Source organism: Sceloporus occidentalis, unplaced genomic scaffold (assembly GCF_023333645.1).
Source record: "Sceloporus occidentalis isolate IW3139 unplaced genomic scaffold, rSceOcc1.0.p SCAF_2, whole genome shotgun sequence".
Lineage (NCBI taxonomy): Eukaryota > Metazoa > Chordata > Lepidosauria > Squamata > Phrynosomatidae > Sceloporus > Sceloporus occidentalis.
The window spans coordinates 199,805,996-199,830,115 of NW_028316982.1; the positions used below are offsets into that span (position 1 = coordinate 199,805,996).

Consider the following 24,120-nt stretch of genomic DNA (forward strand, 5'->3'; position numbering starts at 1 on the left):
TTTGTCATTCCTCAACCACTCCAGAAGTTACAGTTTGTATTCTAACAGTCTAATCAATTTGTGACCTCCTCCCACCAAGCCTAAAGAAGTCTTTTGGCCAATTTTCAGGTGCTATAGCCCACAGCGGGCACTAGAGAGGTAAAAATGCCCTGCCTCACCCATTACAATTGCACACACCCACTTTAAACTATTCGACTACAGCAAAGCCTTTGACTGCATAGATCATGAAATGCTATGGAATGCCCTTAAAGACATGGGAGCGCCAACATATCTGATAGTCCTGATGAGGAACCTGTACTCAGGACAAGTACAAAATACTAATGAAATTTTATCTTATTTCAATTTAGCAGGCATCCTGAACATCCTCAAATTTTGTGCATGCAAGTGTCTGAAAGACACACTACAGACTACCATCCCTTGTTGAAATTTCAATTGTACAAACATTGCTAGTCAGGAAGCAAATGATCCGGGGCTGGCATCTTGTTGGTGAATTTCAGTGCTGTTAAGCAAAAATTATGCCATCATAGATCATTTTTTTGGATTCTGCAAAGGTCAGAATTCACTATCAACTGCACAATGATTCAAATTGCTTTTCAATCCCTCTTTTCTCACCTGCTGTTCCCCTCACATCAGCCATTTTCTGGATGGTGGAGCTAGCAGACTAGGTTAAACCAATTAAAAACATTTCTATTTAGTATAATTCTTCTCACTCATTATTAAACAATAAAAGCCCCTCACTCACTCTTGATTAATTATTACATTTATAAATAAATGACTCCTAAAGGTACTTCAGATGATTTTAATTAATAATGATATTGTATATCAATAGTGAAGTAAAAGGAACTTCATTGACTATGACAGTGTATTTAGTTCCTGATGGCAAAGCATTTAGAGATCAGTCACCAAATTTCAGCATCAAACCAGTGGCATTTCATTAAAAATAACAAAACGAACACGCTTGGCAACCCCTCGTACCACCAGATAATTTGGGACTAATAAGTCACTGCCAGCATCCAAACTCCTAACAAAAGGCACAGAGAGAAAACTCATTCATTTATGTGGATATGAGCCTTTTCAAGACCAAATAAAATTTACAGTAATCCTCATTTCTTATTTCTAAACAGATCTGCAAACAAAGTCTGGCATTTGTAACTTAGCACTCCCACACATTTGTTGTGTGGGACTGCTATGTGGTATCTCTGCAATACACCACTGCAGAACTTCTAATTGCAGCAGTGTTTCAATTAAAAGGAAAGAAACTACAAAGGATTTCATTGAGCTACAACACTACAGAAAACAAAGATATGCCTTTTAAAGGGAAGTTGACTGCCCATCTTAATGGTTGCAATATATTTACCATGTCAAATTCTCCAAAGCAAAAAGGTTCTCCATAAAACACAATGTATAATATCAAAGCTGCCACGCACATTACCATAACCCAAATTCACATAACTAATTGCTATTCAGACTAACATTCCATATCTATATGAATCTGGATCACTAGGCATAGGCAGCTGAGGCAAACACTGATCCATTGTAGTCCACACAATTGCACTAGTTAAATACATGGAGAGGACTCAAAAACTACTAGCTCATTTTTTTTAAAAAAAGATGTAAATGTTTTCTTCATTCTAGAATACTCCTCATAAAGGAAATCATGAAGTGCAACAGTCACTTCTGCTACAGCTTTGTGTGTGCCTATTCCATTTATTTTTGTTAAAACAAAAGCAGCACATAAAAAGTTGGCCTACACCACACCAGACCATTAGTCCACCTTGTTGTTGTGTACTTTCACGTTGTTTCTGACTTATGGGATCCTAAGGCAAACCTATCATGGGATTTTCTTGGCCACATTTGCTCGGAGGCTTGCCCTCCCCTGAGGCTGAGAGCATATGACTTGCCCAGGTCATCCAGCGGGTTTCATGGCTGAGCTGGGAATCAAACTCTGGTCTCCTGAGACATAGTCCAGTGTTCAAACCATGTTAGCTCTCTTTGGTCCATCTAGCTTAGTATCGTTCATAGCAGCTTTCAACCAACTGTTTCTACCAGTTTCATAAACATCCTGAAAATTTTTCATAGTTGATTTATAGAACTTTTTACAAACTTATTTTTAACAATAAAAAACAGGTCTAGAACTCACGAGCTGAAATCACCTTTAGATAAAACCCAGAAAAGCAGAAGTCACCACAGCAGTTAAGAATAGTTGAAGAATAAAATGTTCCCCTTGTTTAACATATATGTATTGTTTTTTCATTTCAAAACACTTATGGATTAATGTTTCACTTAACACAATATACAACTTCCCATATGCCCATGCTAATCATTAGAAGACCTGCCAATTTGTCCTGAACTATTTTATGAATCCACCAGACTTCTAAAAACAAACAACAGAAATAGCATCATCATCATTTTACACTGTCTTTTCTCTATCAAAATGATAAGCAACTTCTGTGAAAACATTGAGACAAAGGCTCTTCTTAGTGATTACCAGGTGTGCTCAGAGAGGGAAGAAAAACTATTTAAACCTTTGAAGCATCGGTCTACCTCACCCACAAACTATGACCAGGTATCAAAAAAAAAAAAAAAAAAAAAGTTTAAAAACAGTACATGTATCTCTGCAAGCAACAGTGGCTTTGTCCCTCTGTCTCTGTTGATTGTCATTGGCAAAAATGTAAATCCTCAATTTGGAAGTTTAATTTAATCAATAGATGTGTGACTAAGCAGCAACCAAGTAAAATTTGACTAGTGTCATGCCCTGCTTCCAGGACATGGACTCTGACTTGGAGACTGAAGCCATGGGCCTGCTGGGATCTGCTGATGAACCAGAGCAGGAGGAGGTACCAGAGCCACATTTCTCAGAGACAGCCCAGAGTGTTGTGCCAGCTTTGGCAGAGAGTCCCACCCATTCAGATATAAAAGACCCCTAACTACCTTTGCTGAGCAGAGACAAAAAAGCAAGGAAATGAGGAGGTCTCAAGAGGATTTATAAAAAACAGTAATTAATTAAGCAATAGCTGCACTGAACTGCTGATCTATAAATTCACAGCCCTGCCCTCCAAGAGTTGTCAAAGATTATCTGATCTACCTGGCTCCATGTTTTCTTCCTGAACTCTGTGCTTGACCTGGACTGTGGTTGTTGGCTCTGGATGTCATTTACCTGACTTGGACATTGTTTGGGACTTAAGGCTTGTATTTACTGAAGTAAAATAAGTGCTGAACTATAAGCTGCGACTTGGGTTGATCATTAGTAGTGTAGCAGTCAGCCTTTGGCTGGTTGCCCAGACTGTGTTTGGGACAACTATAGTGAAGGTGTAACAAAAGACTGAATGGCTGTTAATATACTTACCCTTCATGCATTTTCAGAGTTTACTTTTAAAGCAAAGGTGGGCAACAGCAAAGGGGACAGGGACATCCCCCCAGCATGCCCCCCACTATACTGCGCCATCACTTCTGGTGCAACGAGGAGTGCCACCCCTTTGCTTCTAGTTCCAGGATTTAGATGAAATATGGCTTTTTTTCTGGCTACCCCTGAATATGTTTAGAGAATTAGAGTTCAATTTTATGTGAAACTAGAATATAAGGAACTATGAGAATCTTGTTTTAGGGCTGAGAGCCTCTTTTAAAAATAATAATCTTCTGATATTTCTGAATAAAAAGAAAAAAAAAAACATGTGAAGAAAGCATTTGTTGATAGAATTTATATTCCATCATTCCTAGAAAAAGCAATCCAGAAATGTAAAAAATAAAATAAAATCTGGTCCAATTCTCATGTTAACTGTGGATCAATCTACATCACACATTAAACAAGTACTTTCTTTTAAAACGCTCCAGTAAGCAAGCACAGTGCCAACCCAAGCACTGGAGTGCCATCCTTTTGCTTCTAGTTCCAGGATTTACATGACATGTGGCTTTTGGGGGTTCTTTTTCAAGGTTTGGGTGGTTGTGAAGGGGGCAAAGGGAGCCACACTTTTTGTGGCAGCTTGGGTTATATTTATTTATTTATTTATTTATTGCTGAACCTTTTGTCCCCATTTCAAATTTGGACATGCAACTCATGGGCCACACTTCCCCACTCATGTTAAAATCATCTCAACCACTGCCTATCACTCCCTCTTGTGGAAGTGATAAAAGAACTGGGTGACTGTGGCCCTCCAGTATGCAACTCCCACCATCACTTCCACCATCCAGCCATAAATTAAGCATTGTATAACACAGGGGAATGTCAGCCAGGCTGACACACCATGGGTGTCCTGAATGCTTATTTTCTAGTGGTTGGCACAGAAGCTCTTAACTATTCTGTAGTTAATGATCAACCACCAGAAGTCATTCTAATTCAGTGATTTTTGAAAAAAGGAAGGGGGAAAAAGCTGGTTAATAGGTGAGAAAATTAGAAGCCAATTTAAATACTGCCTCATTTAACACAGCAATCTCTAATTACATCATCAACCCATCTGGAAAAAACTGCTTGCAACCATAACAAATGACAGATAAAGCACTCTGACTGCTATAATGTGGAACCTTCCCTCAGTTACTACATTTTATTACTGACATCAAGTTTGTAAGTGTACATATTGGCTTTTGGGGAAACAAAGAATTAGAGAAATACTACAAAATCCACAAAATAAAGATCCTTTTATTGGCCAGCCAAAACTCACAAAATACACCATACAAGCTTTTGAAGCTTCACCGGCTTCTTCATCAAGTAATGAGGTTAAGAATCATACAAGAGAAGAAAATTGACAACGTTAGAGTCACAGACCTACACATTGTCTCAGATGTTATGTCTGCTGTCAGTTAAGGTGGTCTGGAGGCATCTCAGTGCAGACAGAAGCCAATTCTCTCCTTGGCCATGTGTGGACTAAGGACAAAGGGTAATAAAAGGCAGATAATAAAATTTGAACTCCATTAGCAACATAAAGATAACTTCCCTTGAGATTCAGGCTGTCCTTGTCCTTTGCAAAGCTAACAGGTAGAAAACACTGAATTTCTCAAGAAGTATCTGTACTTTTACATCTGGAAAAACTGTTATAAGTAACATCTGAGGCAAAATGTAACCTGGAGAAAGAAGTAATGCAGACGTTGTTCTGTCACTCTCCCATTAAAACTTCTGAAGAGCAATGGTGGGAGATGCAGGACAGCTATTCTTTTTCTTTTGACTTATTGTTGAGGCTAAATACAATCAGTGTGTTGCTCCTTATCTGTCAGTTCTGAGAACTTTTCTGTCCACTTTCTCTACTCAAAACAGAAAGTAGTAATTTAACTTGGGCTTTTACAGCTAGCTACATGAGAATGAGTGGTACAGCCAGAATATCTAATAAACTACCATAGTTGATGTTTCATTTTACACAATTTACAATGTGTACTTTCCTTAATAACAAGCCCCATCAATTTAAATTTGATGGACTTCTACCTCTAGAGTTCTTTCACTGTAATGCAGAAAATCTGTTTTAGAGAGAATAATACATTTGTGCCCCCTGATCTGAGAAAACAGAGTAAAGAAACCTATGTACAAAGGAACTCAAGTAATGTTTTGAGTGGAAAAGATTGGGCACATTATGATTTTATCTCTGATTTTCTTATCCCCTCTAATGCACCCAGGGATATTTCCAAATACAAAAAAATGTTCAGTTAACCTTGACAAAGACATCATGGGCACTTTTAGCCATTAGATATTCCTCTCAGACCCACAGTACACTGATAGGTGTGAGGAGAACATAACAACCTGATTGTTTTTCTACTTAAGAGTACCAGACGAGACCCTGTCTGCAGAGCAAGGCTTGCTCAGGCCCTGGTAAGATTTCTTATCCTGTACAATTTCTACACATATTTACCTACAAGAAATATTTACTTTCATTTAACAGATATATCTAACACACTTATCTGATTTTAAGAGGACGGCTTTAATGACAGTTTATTTCCTCATTGTAATAATAATAATAATAATAATAATAATAATAAATTTTATATGTCGCCTCTCCCACAGGATTGAGGCAGCTTACAACATCAATTAAACACAATATAATATACAGCATACAGTTAAGATACTTCCCATTAATTCCCTCCCCACCCCAACCATACTGCTGTACCATAAAATAACAATGAAACAATCACTAGAATTAAACAAATTAAACAAATTAAAAATAAGTACAGTCGGCCCTTCTTATACACGGATTTTTTATACACGGATTCAAGCATACACGGTTTGAAAATATTCCAAAAAAGTATAAATTTACCTTGATGTTCCATTTTTTATTAGGGACACCATTTTGCTATGTTATTATATTTAATGGGACTTGAGCATACATGGATTTTGTTATACACGGGGGATCTTGGAACCAAACCCCAGTGTATAACAAGGGTCCACTGTAAACAGTCAGGCCAGTCAGAGGAATGGGCAGTTAGGGTGTTCTCTGTGATGGGCTGTGTCCATGGGCGATGAGGTGAATTATTCAGGCATTTACAGCATGTTTACCCAAATGCAACCACCACTGATTACAATAAGATTTATTTCCATGAAAGTATGCTTTGGATTGGAGCTGCAGAGTCGACATCCAAAAGATGTGGACAATCTGAAAGAGAATCTTCATAACTGAGCAGCTGATCACAGCAGTGATGTGCATGGGGTCCCTGTAGTTCCTTCATGTCCCTTGCTCTAAATGCCCCCTCCAAAGCTCCAATCAACAGAAAAGACATTGGTTTTGGTGATGGAGTTTTCAGAAGCATGGGAGGGATTTAGCGCTGGGGAATGGCCGAGGAGAGGGTTGAGGCCTGAATCCTATTGTTAGTTCCAATTAGAGTAGATCCATTGAATTACTGGGATTTGTAAGCTATACTTAGAAGAAGGAAATGATAAATCATTTCTTAGTATTCCTTGCTTAAGAAAACCCTAAATTCTGGAGAACAAATGGCTTTCCATCCTCAATTTAGGAGGAAATGGAGACAGTGGGAAAAGGAGTCTGCAGTGCTACTGTTTGACTAGCTGTGATAGCCAAGCCAAAACCTGCTGATATCAGTATCTCACCCCTGGCCCCCAGTATATGAATCCCGAACATCAAAATGCATCTGATGACAAAAATCTCTTCTAATATTCCCTGACTTCAAGCTTGGTGATTTTGCCTTGTGTAAAAAAAGTTCAACCAACCTCCCCAGCTCTGAAGTTGGAAAGAGCGGTGAGGCTTATCAGTGTGGCCCTGCACCACATCACCATGGTGTGACTCATTAAGGAGTAACATTGTTTGCTAGCTGTGGGAATGGGTCTTATTTGCAATTTAAGTGTGTGCTGGAATATATATTTTTATCATCCCCTTTTGGTCTTAAGATTTCTAGGGAAGAAAATGTTTTAACTTTAGCAATAATGGGGCTGTACAAAAACAGCCTCAAAGGGGTGGCCTCTAGCCACACCTTCTTCAGCCAGATCAGAGTCATGGCAACCGCACAATGCGGCCCCAATCTGGCCTTTCTAGGGAGCGAAAAGGAGCCACAAAAAGCAGCTTCTTTTTGAGCCGGGAAAGGGCACGATAGCCGCACTTCTTTGGCACTGTGTTGTGCAGACGTAGTGCCAGAGGAGCACTGTATAGCCATGTGGAGCAGCGCCTGGCATCACGGTGCCCGGGGGGCAGAGTCAGGGTGTGCATCATGTGGATGTGATGCCCTGACTCCACTTTAATGCTTTAATGGCCGGTCTGAAGAGCCCTTATGATAACAGTGTTGCTTGCAATACATGGTGCTTAAATTACATCTTTCAGAATATTTTTATGAAGACATTTAGTAAAAAAAATTAGCACATTCTGTAATAAGTTATTTATGGTATTATTTGCTTGTGGGCTGAGAGTGCAGGAATTGTCACTGCTTATGGAAACAAGGAAGTACCATCTCCACAGCATTGAAGGAACTCAATACAGTGGGCCCTTGGTATCCGCTGGGGTTTGGTTCAAGGAGCCCCCTGTGGATACTAAAATCTGTGTATGTTCAAGTCCCATTAAATACATGATGTCCCTTATATAAAATGGCAAAATCAATGTTTGCTTTTTGGAATGTAAATATTTTTTAAAATATTTTGAAGCTGTGGATGCTTGAATCTGTGGATAAAAAAATCTTGTGAGTTTCAATGCCACATAGAGGGCTGATATGGCCCCTGTAAGAATTACCTCCCCCCAAGTTTATCCACTCTGATCTCAAGTGCCACTAACAAATTTTTAATTATATAAATAGTCCCCAGACATTTTGAACATCTGTTTTGATGACTGTTCAAAGGGAACCCTGCTGCTCAGCTAAACCAGTTTCAAGAGTAACACATTTCTGTTCCTACTTTCCCAACCCTCTCCATATCATGAGAAGCAGAAACTGAAAACACCTATTTGGTAAGAAACATGTGTCATATTGTTCTTTATGCACTCAAATTTCACTGTGACTAAAAGCTGCAAATACTAGTTTTGTATGTCAGACTAGAAGTTCAAGTTAGAAATACGTTCATGCTTTCTACATTTCTCAAACTTTCCAAACCACCTGTAAAAGTGTTTTTGAAAATGATGTTATATAATATACAAATGTTGTTAAAATGTTTTATACAAAGCAAGTATTTCAAAATAATATGAAAGTTTTCTTTCATTCACCTTTCAGATGTGGGAGAAAATGACCTAATTTTAGGTAGTGATTCTCTGCATATGTAACTGGAAGCAACATCCTCAGAACTCAGCAGTACTTTCGTTTGAGTAAACATGTATAGAATCAGTCCCAGTGTACTTTACCTTTACTTATTTGATATGCCACTTTCAATCCACATGGGACCTAAAATGGCTTACAAAATGCTAAAACCAGGTACTTTAAGCTAAAAAACTGATAACAGAAAACTTAGAACACAATTAAACAAGCTATAACTTTAAAACATCGTTATGTTTTTAATAGTGTGAAATTATAGTATTAAAGGTATGTGGACTGAACATCAGGCTGTAACTGCAAACCTACTGGTATAATACATGGCTATGGAGTTGGAAGAAATTTTGGATGGAGTCAGAGTTGGTAGAAATGTACTGACTCTGACTTCAAAATATAACATTATTTCAAGTGCTTAGTTTGTTGTCTATTTATACACATAAGAATTTAGGAAAGTTTTCTTATTCAGAAATTTTAAATATGTTATGTTCTATCAATCTAAGTAGCCTGAGATTGGTGATGAAATCCCTTGTGCTACCATATTACTATGAGCCAGCATGATGTAGTGGTTTGAGCAATGGATTATGAATCTGGAGACCAGGGTTCGAATCCTTGTCCAGCCACAAAAACCCACTGGTGATCTTGGGCAGCTCACACTATCTCAATCTCAGAAGATGGCAATGGCAAACCCTCTATGACGGAATCTTGCCAAGAAAACCCCATGATAGGGCCCATTATGGCCTTAGGGTTACCACAGGTTGGAAACTACTTGAAGGCACACAACAACACACCATTTTACTACAATAAATTTTCTATTACTAATTAATATACATTTGTCATTTATGAAGGAGACAGACAGTAGAAAAATAGAGATGGAGTTGATGCTTTGGTGTATTGACTCCACAGCCCTAGTATGATCACACAAAAAGGATTACAGTAGTTTTTTATTTTATAGTTTTTCCTCCCACTGCTCTCCTTTCCAATGAAACTAGCATAATTACACCTATATCTATTCTTCATTGTTTGACAACAGAAGTCAGATACACCTAACCAGAAAATAGGGATGCAAGAGGGTCAAGATGCAATAATGGGCAACTCCGACAGAGCAGATGTTTCCAACTGGATAAAAATCACCCACACATAAGTGTTGAACATTTTTCCAAAACCCACCTCAAAACCTCTTTTAAAAGATAATTTAACTATGGCAAGAAATGGAAAATATTTTTTACATGTATCAACAGTTTGCTGAAGCACTGGAAAGAGACAAAATATACCTTTCCAGTTGGCCACAACAGAAAGGGATTTAATGTGAGCCTCTTGGATCTGAATTGACATTACTGCATACTTTTAAACCACATATTAGTTACTGACTATGGGAAAGTACAGTGAACCAGGTACATTTTTGTAATACTGCTCAGAACAGCACCAACACCAAGTTTAATAGACAAGAATAAAGTAATCCATGTTTGGAAAAAAGCATTCCAAGTATACTTGTAGAATGTTGGGTCTTTAATGCTTTCTGTTACCTGTCAAAGATCACTTGAATCACTGAAGATGAAACAATTCCTTGTAGGTATCAGAAAAGTAAAGCAAATGTCAAGGATGGCTAACATAGCAATAATGGCAAAAATAAATTTTAATTTAATTACAAAAGTTGTTGAACTTCACAATAAAACCCCATATGAATGCTAGAATCATATTCAACATCAAAATATATCTGCTCTGACTAGTAAATGAATTAATTAAATATAAAGAGAACATTTGCCCTGAACATTTTCAGAGGATAACTTTGGCTATAAATTTTAGCTCTAAAATAAATAAACCAAGCTATCCTCGAAGCAGTAGCACCATTACTATGATGCTTTTGGGAGCCCCCTGCTCAATATAGAACTGGAATATTTATGCAAAGAAACTTTTTCTTGTTTGTGGAAGAAACAGATGTTAAGTTTGCCTTTGATATAGCCTTTGATAAATTCAAGATAACAAGAATAGGATTGGTGAGAGACAATCCAGTTTGTGAATGAGTCCTGTGATATCTGAAGATTAATTAGATTCTTTGTAGTGTAAACTCTGACAGATTATTGATTGTAACTATAAATAAACTACAAATGTGTGGTGCAATAGTTTACTTTCTGTGAGGTACTTGCTAAAGTTAATATTCAGCCTGTTGAAGGATTTGTTGTTCCTACAGAATCTAAACTGACCTCTCCACAGAAGGTTTTATTGCACAGTGGCATCTTGGCCTTCTTGCATCATACATCAGATCAGTTTCTCTCTCTATTCAGCTTATGCTTCAAACAATCTTCTGTCAGCAACCAGGACCCACAGTTTTTGACCTTTAGAAACCATTTCCAAAGGATGTACTGAAGGTAAAATAAAGAACAGTACTCTAAAGGCACTAGATTTCATCTGATTTTGAAAGCTAAGCAGAGCTGGCCGTGGTTAGTATCTGGTTGATAGACCACTAATGAAACTAAGTGCTGTAGGCTCTATTTCAGAGGAAGGAACTTGAAAAACTACCTCTGATCTTGTATGCCTTAAAAAGCCATATGAAATTCACAGGGTTGTCATAAGTCAGGGGTAGGCAACCTGCGGCCCGTGGGACCGGCCCCAGCCTGGTCCTGCCGCCGATTGCCGCCGGGGCCTTTGGCCTCTCGCATGCAGGGGCAATTGTCTATAGACGCCTCAGAAACATGCATTTATATTAACATTTTTTAAAAAAATCAGCATTTTTTTTAGTGTCCTCCACTTTTTTTTAAAAAAGTGTCCACCATTTGAAATTGTTGTCCTACATTTGTCCCGGTTTATTTATTTATTTATTTAAATTAATATATATATATATATATTTAATTATTTATTTTTTGGCTTTGGCCCCCCAGTTGTCTGAGGGACAGCAACCCGGCCCCCGGCTCAAAAAGGTTGCCTACCCTTGTCATAAGTCAATAGGTGACCTGAAGGTGTGTGTGTGTGTGTACATGTGTGTATGCATGTGAATGAGCGTGCATGTGTGCACACACACAAAAATAGCTGTAGAGCACCTTTCTCTCCATACATTTTTATAGATCACAATGCATTCTTTTAGAAGCACTGGCACTTATCCCTTTGATGTGACAGAGGGAAAACACAAGTGAAGAAAAGGATAGTGGATCTGATCCACAAGTACTATGGAAACACAGTCAGAAGAATGAGCGTACACACATACATCTTGAACCATTGTTAAAAATCATAAATCAATGAAATAATCAATTGTTCCAGTATAAAATATGAACAATCCAAACTAATAAATACAGTGGACCTTTTCCTTATGCAGGGGATCCATTCCGAACGCATTGAATATAATGGGGCTTGGGTTCAGTGGCACACGCCATTTAGTGTATTGTAGCATGGTTTCAGTGTAAGCCAAAAGCTGCGTATAGTGCGCCCACATATGGTGCAGGTGCACGGTAGTAGTAAAACGAACATCCATGAAGCATAAATCTGTAGCTAAAGGAAGACAGATGGCCAAAGGTCTTGACACATCTTCAATAAAGCAGAGGCCAGACCTATTTTGACCAATGGTCCCCCTCAATGCATTATTCCACTTCGTTCCTTCAGGCTAAGCCTAGAGTATAAAATGAGTACTAAATCCTCAGAGAGTAGAAATAAACATGCCTCAATTCCTTTATCACTTAGGTGAGGAAGACCACTGGTTGAAATGTGCCTGGCTTCTGCTTTTTTCAGCTTTGAATATCTTCCTTCCTTCAGCTACTGATTTATGCTTCATGGACTTTCACTCTTACTGCTATTAATTAATTTAGACTGTATATATTTTATGTAAGAGCAATTTATTAGTAGACTTATTTTTAATATTAATTCTGTGTGTGCATGCGTGCACACACACACATTTTCTTATTTATCTCTACAGAGGACCAAGGTATTGCATGCCCACTAAGTGACTATACAGTTAAATGGCAATCTGAACTCAAATGTCAATTCTAAGATCTGATCCACTCAACAGTGACAGATCTCAAGCAAATGTGACAAGATCATGGTGTGTATCTGCACTACAGTTCTAATAATCTGACATCACTTTAATTGCCAAGGTCTCATACTGGGATTTGTAATTTGGTGAAGTATTTAGAATTCCCTTTAGTGCTGTAGTTCAAGGGACTAGAGCTCTCCTGCAGAAAATTCTGCCTACCTCCCCCAGATTCTGTAGGTTGTACCCATGACAATTAAAGTGATGTCAAATGCTATAACGCTGCTATAACTCTGGGTTACAAGGCATTTGGGTTAGACAACCTTGTTTTTAAAATTGTTTTTGAAACTATAGTTAAGGCCTGGTTTTCATGACCTGCTCCAGTATGGCAGCTGGTGGGCAAGTTGAGTTCCAGAACCAAGTGTCATGCAACACTTAAGGCTGATTGCATGCACACAACTTGGTCCTTGCCCCATAAATGTGGTCTAAAAATTGCTGATTACATCCTGAAACGCCTTTCAAAGATGACTGGCCATTTAGTACATGATTTGCAGAAGGATCTGGTTATTGCTTTTGGCATGGGGTACGCAGGTCAAGGGGTGCATTACAGCAAAAATGACCATCCAAATTTCCCCACCCTGACTTAAAATGTTGCTGTCAGCCTACACAGCACTGTCTCTGCATATATCACTTTGGGCTGGAGGTCAGCACATGTGACAGTTACCATATGGAGAAAAAGTTGCAAAAAAGTTATTTTCAATCATTCTCTGAAGATGCCAGCCACAGTGCTGGCAAAACGTCAGGAATAAACTCTTATAGAACATGGCCACATGGCCTGAAAAACCCACAAAAAACTATGGATGCTGGCCATGAAAGCCTTCGACTTCATATTTTCAATCAATTCAAGATGATAGTCTAAGAAATGAATGTGAATAATGCAAGATTTCCATCCTGAAATTTGGTTCTGAATTGAGATAAATGGTGTTTGATTTGAATGTTTAAATTTTCAAATTAAGACTGAAATGGTGTTTTCTAGATTGAGATTTTGTGAAGGTTCATTGCAACTACCACCACCACGAAGAAGAATAACTGGGGGGAGGAAACAAAGATGACAAAACAAAGGCCAACAACATAACTTTGAAACTCTATTGGAAAGATAGCCATGATTTTGCCATACTACTAGGCAGAAGGTTATACTTATCTTTAGTACATTTTCAAGGAAACTGAGTGTAGTAACATGTGCTGTTGCACACATACATACTTAGCATTTCAGAAAGACAATTCAATTGAGAAATTGTATTGCATTCAGTTTATTCTCCATATCTACAGCTTCTTTAAACAAGTTACATTGGGAGTAAAAATTCAGCTGGTATCATGGGATTATCTGTTTTTGTTCAAAAACCCAAGTGATGTCACCCAGTCAATTTAACAAATTAACTTCTGAGATAAATGCTGCTCAGACTAGAATGTCAGCATTTAACAGCAATCAATCAAGTTTTGATCCCTCTTTCCCCTTATCAAAAATACTTAATAGTATTCAATTTCTTTCAATAGCACTTTCAAGCATCCTATATACAAGATCCTTCTGGACTCAAGAAAGCTTTGAGATAGGTTTTTTTTTTAATGGAAAAGTTTATTGTACTGCCATTGCATAATAAGGGCTTTTTTTTTTTAAAGACTTAAACAGAGAAGGGACAGGGCTGCCCTTTTCGTTCCTTTGGTAAAGGAAAGAACAATTCTCCTACTGTTAGATCAAAAATCAATTTTCTATCCATAAGTAAACAGAGTGGCAAGTGATCCCAAACTGTGTACACAAACAGGTGGTTTAAATTAGTAGCAAGGCATAAGCATGAAGACATCAATACCAGGAAATGTGCTAGAAAAAAAAAAGAATTGAACAGTCAGACAACGAACACTTTAAAAAGAAGACGGTGATTAATAAGAGCCAGCATGAATTTCTTAAAACCAAGTCATACCAGACTAATCTTATCTCTCTTGTTCTCTCTGTGTGTGTCTTTTAAATAGAATTGCAGCCTTGTTAAATCTGAGCAATGCCATAGAGATAGCCTATCTGGATTTCAGCAAGGCTTTAGACAAGGTTCTCCATGACATTCTTGCACACGGGGGTAAAATGTTGGCTAGAAATGCTACTGTTAAGTGGACTGTATGTTGATGGACCATACCCAAAGAGTGTTCACAAATGGTACCTCAGCATCCTGGAGAGAAGTTGCAAATGGAGTGCTACAGGGTTCTGCCCTTGGCCTAGTTTTATTCAATATCTTTATAAAATACTTGCGTGAAGGAAAGGAGAGGATGCTCTTCCAATTTAAAGATCACATCAACCCAGAAGGGTTAGCTAATACCACTGAGGCTTTTAAATTGGAGAACTAGATCAAAACTAAAAGAAAATTCAACGAGAATAAATGGAAGGGTCTCCATTTATGCAGGAAAAATCACACAGGTAGATGACACCTAGCTTGACAGCAGTACAATATTAAAAAGATCTAGGAGTTTTAGGAGACCACTGGTTAAACCTAAGTTAATAGCATGACACAGTGGAAGGAAAAGCTAATGTAGTTCTAGGCTGCATTAACCAAATTGTGGTGTCCAGATCAGGAATTGCATCACTGCAACTGTGTTCCATTTTGATCAGCCTTCAGTTGGAGTACTATATCCATTTCTGGATACCACAGTTTAAGGAGGACGCCAACAAGGTATAACATGTCCAGACAAGAACAACTAAGATACATTCTGCCTGCCCCAATCATGGGCTTGCCACCTGCCTCATTGTCCCTAATGGTGGTATGTGCACACAGCTGCAGCAGTGTGGCCAAATTCATGGTGCACTAGCATTAAAAACCATGGGACTTTAGGTCCCGTGGTTTTTGGCATCGGGAGAGGAGAGAGGGTGTCTGGAATAGAACCCCAGATATGAAGGGACGGATGTAATACAGAGTCCGGAAAAACCACTTTGGAACTATATCAGCAAAGACACTTACAAATTTACATTTTAATTGTGAAAGATGATCAGAGGAAGGCTAGGAAAGGATATAAAATGGGGTTTGGTTTTTTTATATAGATGAAAATTAACAAAATCTTAATTGTTACTACTATTGACAAGCAGATTCAACTAGATAATAAGTTTTGATGTTAAGCTTATGTCTGTAAACTATACGTTGTTAAATGTTATCTGTTTGTTGTTTATATCAATGTACTTGTAATAAAGATTTTTTTTGGGGGGGGGGTAAGAAAGATTCTGGAAATCAAGCAATATGAGGAACAGTTGAGGAAACTGGTATGTTTAGCCTGGAGGGCATAAGACTTGCTATCATAGCCATCTTCAAATATCTGAAGGGCTGTCACATAGGTTGGATCCACATGCAGTCAACACATAAATAATCCAGTGTGACACCACTTTAATTGCCATGGCTCATTGCTATGGAATTCTGGCAATTGTACCTTTGTGAGATATTTAGTCTTCTCTGTCAGAACCACAACAAATTACATTTTCCAGACTTCCATAGCATTGAGCTATGAATGATGTCAGACTGAATTATTTCTGCAGTGCGGATGCAGCCATGGAACAATTTTAACTTCTGCTGCTCAACAGGTAGGACATGGAGCAAAAGGTTCAAATTATAAGAAAGAAGATTAAAATTAAATATTAGGAAGAACATCTTAACAGTAAGACCTGTGTGACAAGAGAATGGATTAACTTGGAAGACTACTTCATTTAAAAGTTCTATAAAGAGAATGAAAGGTTTATAAACAGGATGTGGATTCTTCCAGGGCTATGGACTAAATAATCCTTGGGGTACCTTCTAATTTGAAAATCTATGATTATACAATGAGGCTAAATTAGAAAACTCAGAAGTCACACAAGGTTGAATTCTAGCTTGTGCAAAGTTGCATTTGAATGTTTAACATACACAGGATAATTTCTTGAATGATTACCTCATTGAAAATCACATGCTAATAAAAAAGACACATACCAGCCTTGTTAAAATTAATATTTCTACCAAATATTGGGCTATTAGTATAGATTACAAGTAACTATACCTACGACTCAGCATGACAGTAGCATGTATACTAAAGAAATTATAGAACCACATGCTCAAAGATACACTTTCTATGAAAATTAGGAAGGGAGTTTTAAAAAAGTCCTTTTAAGAAAAAAAGAAGAAAAACAGAAAAAAGAAGAAATCTATGATAAACATAAGCCTTCAAGTGGCTTCATGGGGTTGTAAAATTGGAATTTCTACTTCAAAATACATACACTGATTTTACAAGTATTACAGTAGTTTATATTAATACTGGGCAGAACTTTATCATATGTAATCATGTCTATGAACAGGAGGCATATATTCTTTATTAGGGGGATGAACTAAATGTAAGAAATAACAGACACCACCACCATGAAAAAGGGGTAGGGTTGTATTTCACACTAATTTCATTTGATAGGGTTTTTTTTTTTTTTAGTTTCATAGGCGGGTTACAGACCGCCCATTTGGGGCAGGCTTTACCCACCCCTTTCCCTGGTGTATCGGGGCCTCAGTGGTCAGAACGACGGCTGCTGAGGCCCCGATCCGCCGCTTTTCAGGCTGCGGAGAAGCGGCAAAAGGCCCCTTCCCTGCAGCCTGGAAAGGGGTGTCCCTGGGGCTTCAAGCCCTAAGGACACCCCGTGGCGGTGGGGAGGAGGAGAAAGGGGCCACTCGGCCCCTTTCTCCTTTGGTCCACTGGGCGCAGCCGTCTGAAGGCTGTGCCCAGAGGACCAAACCAAGAAGGAGCTCCAAAATGGAGCTCCTTCCTGCTCCGCACTTAGGGCGCCCTAGGCGCCCTGGCGCAGAGCGAGGACGTCACTTCCGTGCCGCCCCGTATAGAGGCGGCGCAGTCATGACGTCCTCATGGCGGCGGCTGTGTGGAATGGCCGCTGCCATTTTGTGCGCGCTCCGCGTGTCCTAGGGTTGGGGGCATCCGGAAAGGACGCCCCTTTTTAACCCTAGCACGCGCGGAGCGCGTACTAAAGTGCCCGTCTGTAACGGGCCTTAGTAACTGGAATATCATCCATTTCACCATTTTTTTTCAGGAATGGCATCACTGCAACTTATAATATACTTGTCATGGTTACAGTTAACTCAAGCATCAAATTATAACATATTTTTTTCTATTATAGCTGGGATTCAGAGGAAGAAAGTAATTCAGAAAGCAGATGATACAAAATATAAAGGAAAGAATACTAAGAAGGAGGACTCAGAAGGAAGGCTAATTCTTTTTATGTTATTTCCCAAAACGTTAAAACATACATAACAAATGTTCAAGTTATGCTCATGTGTGAAGTCCATGAATGAATGGAGAAAATGATAAAAGTCTGTTGTAGGCCTAACAAATGAAAAGAAAGCTCTAGAACAGGGGTAGGCAACGTGCGGCCCGCGGGCCGGATGCGGCCCGGCAAGGCCTTGGGACCGGCCCCAGCCTGGTCCTGCTGCCGATTGCCACCGGGGGCCTTTGGGGGGCAATTGTCTATAGAAGCCTCAGAAACATGCATTTATATTAACATTTTTTAAAAAATCAGCAAATTTTTTCACGTGTCCTCCATTTTTTTAAAAAAAGTGTCTTCCATTTGAAAATTTTGTCCTACATTTGTCCTGGTTTATTTATATATTTAATTTTTTTTAAAAAAATTAATTATTTATTTTTTGGCTTCGGCCCCCCAGTTGTCTGAGGGACAGCAACCCGGCCCCCGGCTCAAAAAGGTTGCCTACCCCTGCTCTAGAATTATAACAGACACTACAACTAATTTTAGCTACAAGGTTAAATAATGATGTAACACTGTGGCTAGAAAACCCTGAATATATGAGCCAGGAGCCTTTCTTTTTTCCCAGGCTAATATAACAATTTACACTTAACTCGAAACAACATTGATGAGCATCTGAATGGTACAAAAGACATCTTTTAAAACCTGTTATCCTAATAGGTATTATTTACTTATGTATTTCTATCCTGCCCTATAACAAGATCTCAAGGTGGCATACAAGTAAAATCAATACAAATAGGTTAGAACAAACTTAAATAATTTAAATAGACTAAAATATATTAAACATGTTGACAAGTTAAAATAAGTGCAAAGTGTTAGAAGAGTTTAAAACCATGGGCAAAGGATTTTGAAGCAAATCAATTATGCATGAAGGCTTTCAATATGCTTTCACTGTTTTTAATTGTTTTAAATCATTTTTGTTAATTAAACAAACAAATAAAATTAATTTAATAAAGAGCCATTTTTCTACTTGGTGCTCAGATGAAGCCATCGTAGTTGGATACCAAGCTTCCAAAGGAAGGCATTCCACAACAGGGGTGTCACAGCTGAGAAGGCCCTCTCTCACATATTCTTACAGTATAGTGACCTCATTGGTGGAACACTGAGCCTCCTCCCAGACAACCCCATATTTGGATAGGCAAATATAAGAAGAGGCACTTCCAAGTACACAGGACCCAAGCTGCTTTAAATGTCACCTAAAATTAAGATCAGAAGCATACTGGCAGTCAATGCATTATTTTCAATAATATGATATCTATATAGTGTGGGCAGCAATTGAGACACTGCATTTTGCACTAGCTGCAGCTTCTGAGTCATCTTTCAGGACAGCCCCATATAGGGCCCATTACAGTAGTCTAATTGGGAGGTAACTACTATGGGCAAATTCAATAACATTCAAACAATGATAACTTTATTGGACCAACCAAAAGGCACAAAATACATGTTGCAAGCTTTCAAAGCTCCACTAATTTCTTAATCAGGCAAGATGTTTAAAACCATACAGGAAATTTTTTTGAAGGTGTTAGTCATAGGCCTGCATTTTGCTGTCTTTGTTCTCATATGATATTGAGGGATATTTCTTGCAGGCAGGAACCTCCTCCTTCTGGTCATGTGGTTACTGCCAGATTCTCAAGGTTCAGGAAATTTAAAATCCATTTGCAACACAAAAAGGTATGTCCTTTGAAACCCACTATGTCTCCATCCTTTGTGAGGCCACAGGTCACTTTGTAGCCAGAGGACAGTGAATTTCTCAAGAAGGCTTCATGCTTTGCACCAGAAAAACGTTAGGTGGTGTTGAGGTAAAACATGCCAATCCGGTCCCAATATTAGGGCCCGAACAGACAGGCCAAAATAAGGCTGCTTTGGGTCTCTTTGGAAGTATGCTGTTTAAATGACACACACACCTTATGAGTCCAGAAGCTGCGCTAAAGCCATGCTCCAGTCTAGTGTGGATTTGACATGGCTTCCGACATCTTAGGACGCATGCATCATTTAAACAGTATACCTCCAAAGAGACCCGAAGCAGCTTTATTTTGGCCTGTCTGTTTGGGCCCTGAGTAGACCACAAGTTGAACATGAGTTAACAGTGTGATGCAGGCCAATGTGATTTTAGGCTGCATCAATAGAAGCATAGTGTCTATCAAGGGAAGTAATAGTGCCACTCTATTCTGCTTTGGTCAGGCCCCACCTGGAATACTGTGTCCAGTTCTGGGCATCACAATTCAAAAAGGATGTTGACAAATTGGAGCGTGTCCGGAGGAGGATAACCAAACTGGTGAAGGATCTGGAAACCATGCCTTATCAGGAAAGACTTAGGGAACTTGGTATGTTTAGCCTGGATAAGAGACGGTTAAAGGGTGATATGATAGCCCTGTTTAAGTATTTGAAAGTGTGTCACACTGAAGATGGAGCAAACTTGTTTTCTGCTGCTCCAGGGACTAGAGCACAGAATAATGGATGTAAGCTACAGGAAAAGAGATTCCAGCTCTACATTAGGAGGAACTTCCTGACAGTAAGAGCTGTTTGACAGTGGAAGACACTCCCTCGGATACTGATGGAAATTCCCTTTTTTGAAGGTCTTTAAACAGAGGTTGGATGGCCATCTGTCGAGGATGCTTTGATTGTGAGTTCCTGCATGACAGAGGTTGGACTGGATGGCTCTTGTGGTCTCTTCCAATTCTATGATTCTAATATTAGAACAAAATTGTCATACCTTTGTTGGAGGTAGAAATCTCAGACAGTAAGGTCCAAGTCCACTGGCTCTCTCTTTAGGATTCCCCTGTTGTGGCTATAATGAAGTATCTTGAAATCCAAAAAAACATCTGGGGTAGTTGTATTGACCATATAGCAATCCAATAACATCCAAACAATTATACCTTTATTTGGCCAATCAAAGCTGTATATTGTGAATTGGATTTCTATATGGTTAACATGGCTACCCCTTAATGTACTATGGACAAGTTATCCCTGTTCAGGGAAAGGTGTAACTGGTACACCAATTGAAACTGGCACCAAGCATTCCAGGCCACAGAATCTACCTGGGGTTCCCATAACAAAGATGGATTCCGGAGTATTTCTAAGCCATCTACCTGTGGAAGAATGCAACCATACTCTAGAAAGGGGGTTTACCCATTCCCCAGACTCAAAAACCACCAATTCATGTTGCTTCCACTCTAGCTGTCATCCAGCCCGTTTCACTGTTTTGTTCAGATATGCATTAAAATCTGAACAGCCTGAGAAAAACAAAGTGCGTATGAAGTGAACAAATCCAGACCAAATTCCAATGCAATATAGGGTTGGGTGTTTGCTAGTGAAATAAACTTCTGCGTAATCCATTGCTGATGTTTGTAAATAGATTTCCACACCAAGCCATTGGATTACATGGATTACATATACTCTCTCCAATGGAAACAAAAAAAGTTAATGGAGACAATTGAAACAACACTAGTAAAAAACAGTGAAGTGTTAAAAGTTTGGAGTGAAGAGAAACAGTTTTCTTCTGCTCTTTAGTTCACAGTAAAACACTATAACAGCTGATTAGAGATTCTCCAACCTTTCCTGCCTCTCCCAGTTTCAACGTGGCTTTGTTAGAATTGTTTTTAAAAATAAGAGAGAAAAGCCTAAAGGCTGTTAGGAAGTAAGCCCCCATTCCACAAAATGCTTATTTAGCACAAACTCCATTTTATACTGATGGACTTTAGGTTCCTGAAGCCCTTTGAGGATTATTCAATTAATCCTGATCATCTGACTTGTCATCTAGCCCAATAATGCACCACTTATTCACATGAGACCCTGTGACACAGTAGAAAAAACTAAACCTTCAGAACTTTCCCCAGGACTTAAAAGAAAAGAAACACTCTTCTTAAGTGTGGAGATTTTCAAGTAAGCAGTGAGTTAGTTAGACTGTATGAGATATTTGGGTTTTGACCAAAAAGAAAAAGAAGAAAAGAAGTTCCTCATATGGAATCATGATTCATGAAGCAAGTTTACAAGGAAATCAGAGAATGGAAGGAAGTTCCTTTTGCCCCGACTGAAATAATGTTTTGAAATGTGCATGGAAAGGGACAGAGGATGTTTTGATATACCTAGTCCAATATTTTTAAAAAGACAGTGCAGTTAAGAGTGTGCACTTAGACATGTCTAAATTTAAACTGAATTCAGTGGGCCTTTCTCCCACTTAAGTGTGCAAAGCATGAGTGGGAAACCTCCCTCATCTTGATGACTGAATTCTATCTCACTTCAGTTCTCAGACGTCACATTCTGGGAACAGGCAAGACCACAGGAAAACAATGTGGGATTAAAAATAGCAGCCTGCTTTAGCTTTAAACTCTTAATGCCAGTAACTAAGGCTCAAGAGTAGTATTTTTTTTAGAATTGGGAAACACCCATATACTAACTGGGAAACCAGCTAAAAGTCAATAAAGAGCCATGCCCACCTGGTGTTGGGGCTCCCGGAAAGTTGGCTTTTCATCTAAGGCTCGAGTCCCCTATCTCTGCTGTCCAGGATTGTACCTTAAGCCCATGTGAAGTGAAACAACCAGCTCTACAAGCATCATTTCCCCAAATAACATTGTTTTCACTCTTCCCTGCTGAAGATGTTCCTGTGAACCAAAAGTAGGCCTGGGATACTACAGTTCAAGTGACTAGGAATCTGATCTGAGAACCAGAAAGTCGTTGGTTCAAATTTCACCTCAGTTCAATTTAATTCTCAGAGTTTTCTGTCAGAGAAGGCTAAATGTCTTACAAAACTACAGTTCCCAGAATTCTCTGGCACTGAGCCATGGCAGCTAAAGCAGTCTCAAACTGGGTTAGTTCTGGACCCATATCCCTCAAACACTAGCTTTCTTTGTGTGAGAAATCATACTGCTTTCAAATTGTTTTTGGACTGTAACTCCCATCAACTTTAGCCACCACAACTAAGGAAAAAGAAGGCTGGTAGTTACAGACCAGCATCATTTTGGAGGGCTGCAAGATTTCCACTCCTAAAAGCCAGTGTGGTATAGAGTGGTTCAAGTATTTTAGTAGAGCTCCAAGTGGTCAGGGTTCAAATTCCTGCTCAGCTATGGAAAGCCACTTGTTGACCTTCCTCTCAGAGGAAGGCAGTGGCGAACATCCTCTAAATAAATCTTTCTTGCCAAGAAAATCCTATGACAGGATCACCATAAACTGGATTCAATTTGATGGCCCATAACAACAACAACCGATGTTTCCGATGGTCTTAGGAACCGAGACGAAAATAATTTTATGGTTGGGGGGTCACTACAACATAAGGAACTGTATTAAAGGGTGGCGGAATTAGGAAGGTTGAGAACCAGTGGTCTAACTAGAGATTGAAAGGAATGTGCACCGTCTAGGATTAATTTGTTTTTCCCTCCCACGATAAGATTTCCTCAGTGATATCGATCTCAGCCTCCTTCCTCGCAAATTAAGGCTGAGTTTCCCTTCACAAGAGACCGATCACAACGCAAGATACGGAAGTGAGAGAGAGCACGCACTATGGCAAACAGAGCTCTTTTACAACTTGGGAGGACTACGCCCTTGGAAAATGTTGTCCAGGGCGCCGTTCAGTTTTCTGGCCAGAGTCTGTGCGTAAAGGTGGCCCTGCTGCTCCAAAGGGAGGGAAGGCGGGAACCGAGGGCGCGTCCGGGAAAAGGAGGACGCCTCCTTGCCCCTCCCCGCCCCGCCCCGCCCTGCATCCTTTACCTTCTGAGGCGGGGAGCCCAGGAGCATCTCCAGGTAGTAGCCACGTCCGGAGTCGCCCTCCAGGTTGGCCACCATGGCCACTAGCTCCGCCGACGACAGGGAGGCACCACCTCGGGGCTCGGAAGCCAGGGCTAACCCCGGCTGGGGCTCCTGGGGCTCCTGGGGCTGGGGCTCCCGGGGGGTCCTCCAGAGGGGCGTCGGGAGGGGAGCGGCGTCGGGGGGCAGCGGGGCTGAGACTCTGAGAGGGAAGGCGAAGGCAGGAGGAGCTCCGCTGCGGACGGAGGGGGCGAGCAGCAGCAGCAGGAGCAGCAGCAGCCCCGAGGGAGCCTCCCCCATGATCCCACTTAGAGGGAGCCCCGGAGGAAGAGGAGGCTCGCCTGCATCGCCAAAGTTGCTCCCAGCCAGAGCAGAGCCTCCTCCTCCTCCGCCTTTGGCAAACACTCCCTGGACAAGGAGGGACTGGCCCAGAGGAGGAGGAGGAGGAGGGCTGTGG

At 39.8% G+C, this 24,120-nt stretch overlaps 1 protein-coding gene across 1 annotated transcript in view; it reads right to left on the bottom strand.

Moving 5' to 3' along the window:
- BACE2 (beta-secretase 2) overlaps positions 1-23,717 on the bottom strand; it is a 45,374-nt gene extending 21,657 nt beyond the window's left edge. Inside the window, exon 1 of the mRNA XM_089511981.1 lies at positions 23,628-23,717. Within this exon, the coding sequence (XP_089368107.1) occupies positions 23,628-23,702 (75 nt within the window). The 5' untranslated portion in view covers positions 23,703-23,717. The remainder of the gene's footprint in view (positions 1-23,627) is intronic.
- Between the last annotated feature and the right edge of the window lie 403 nt (positions 23,718-24,120).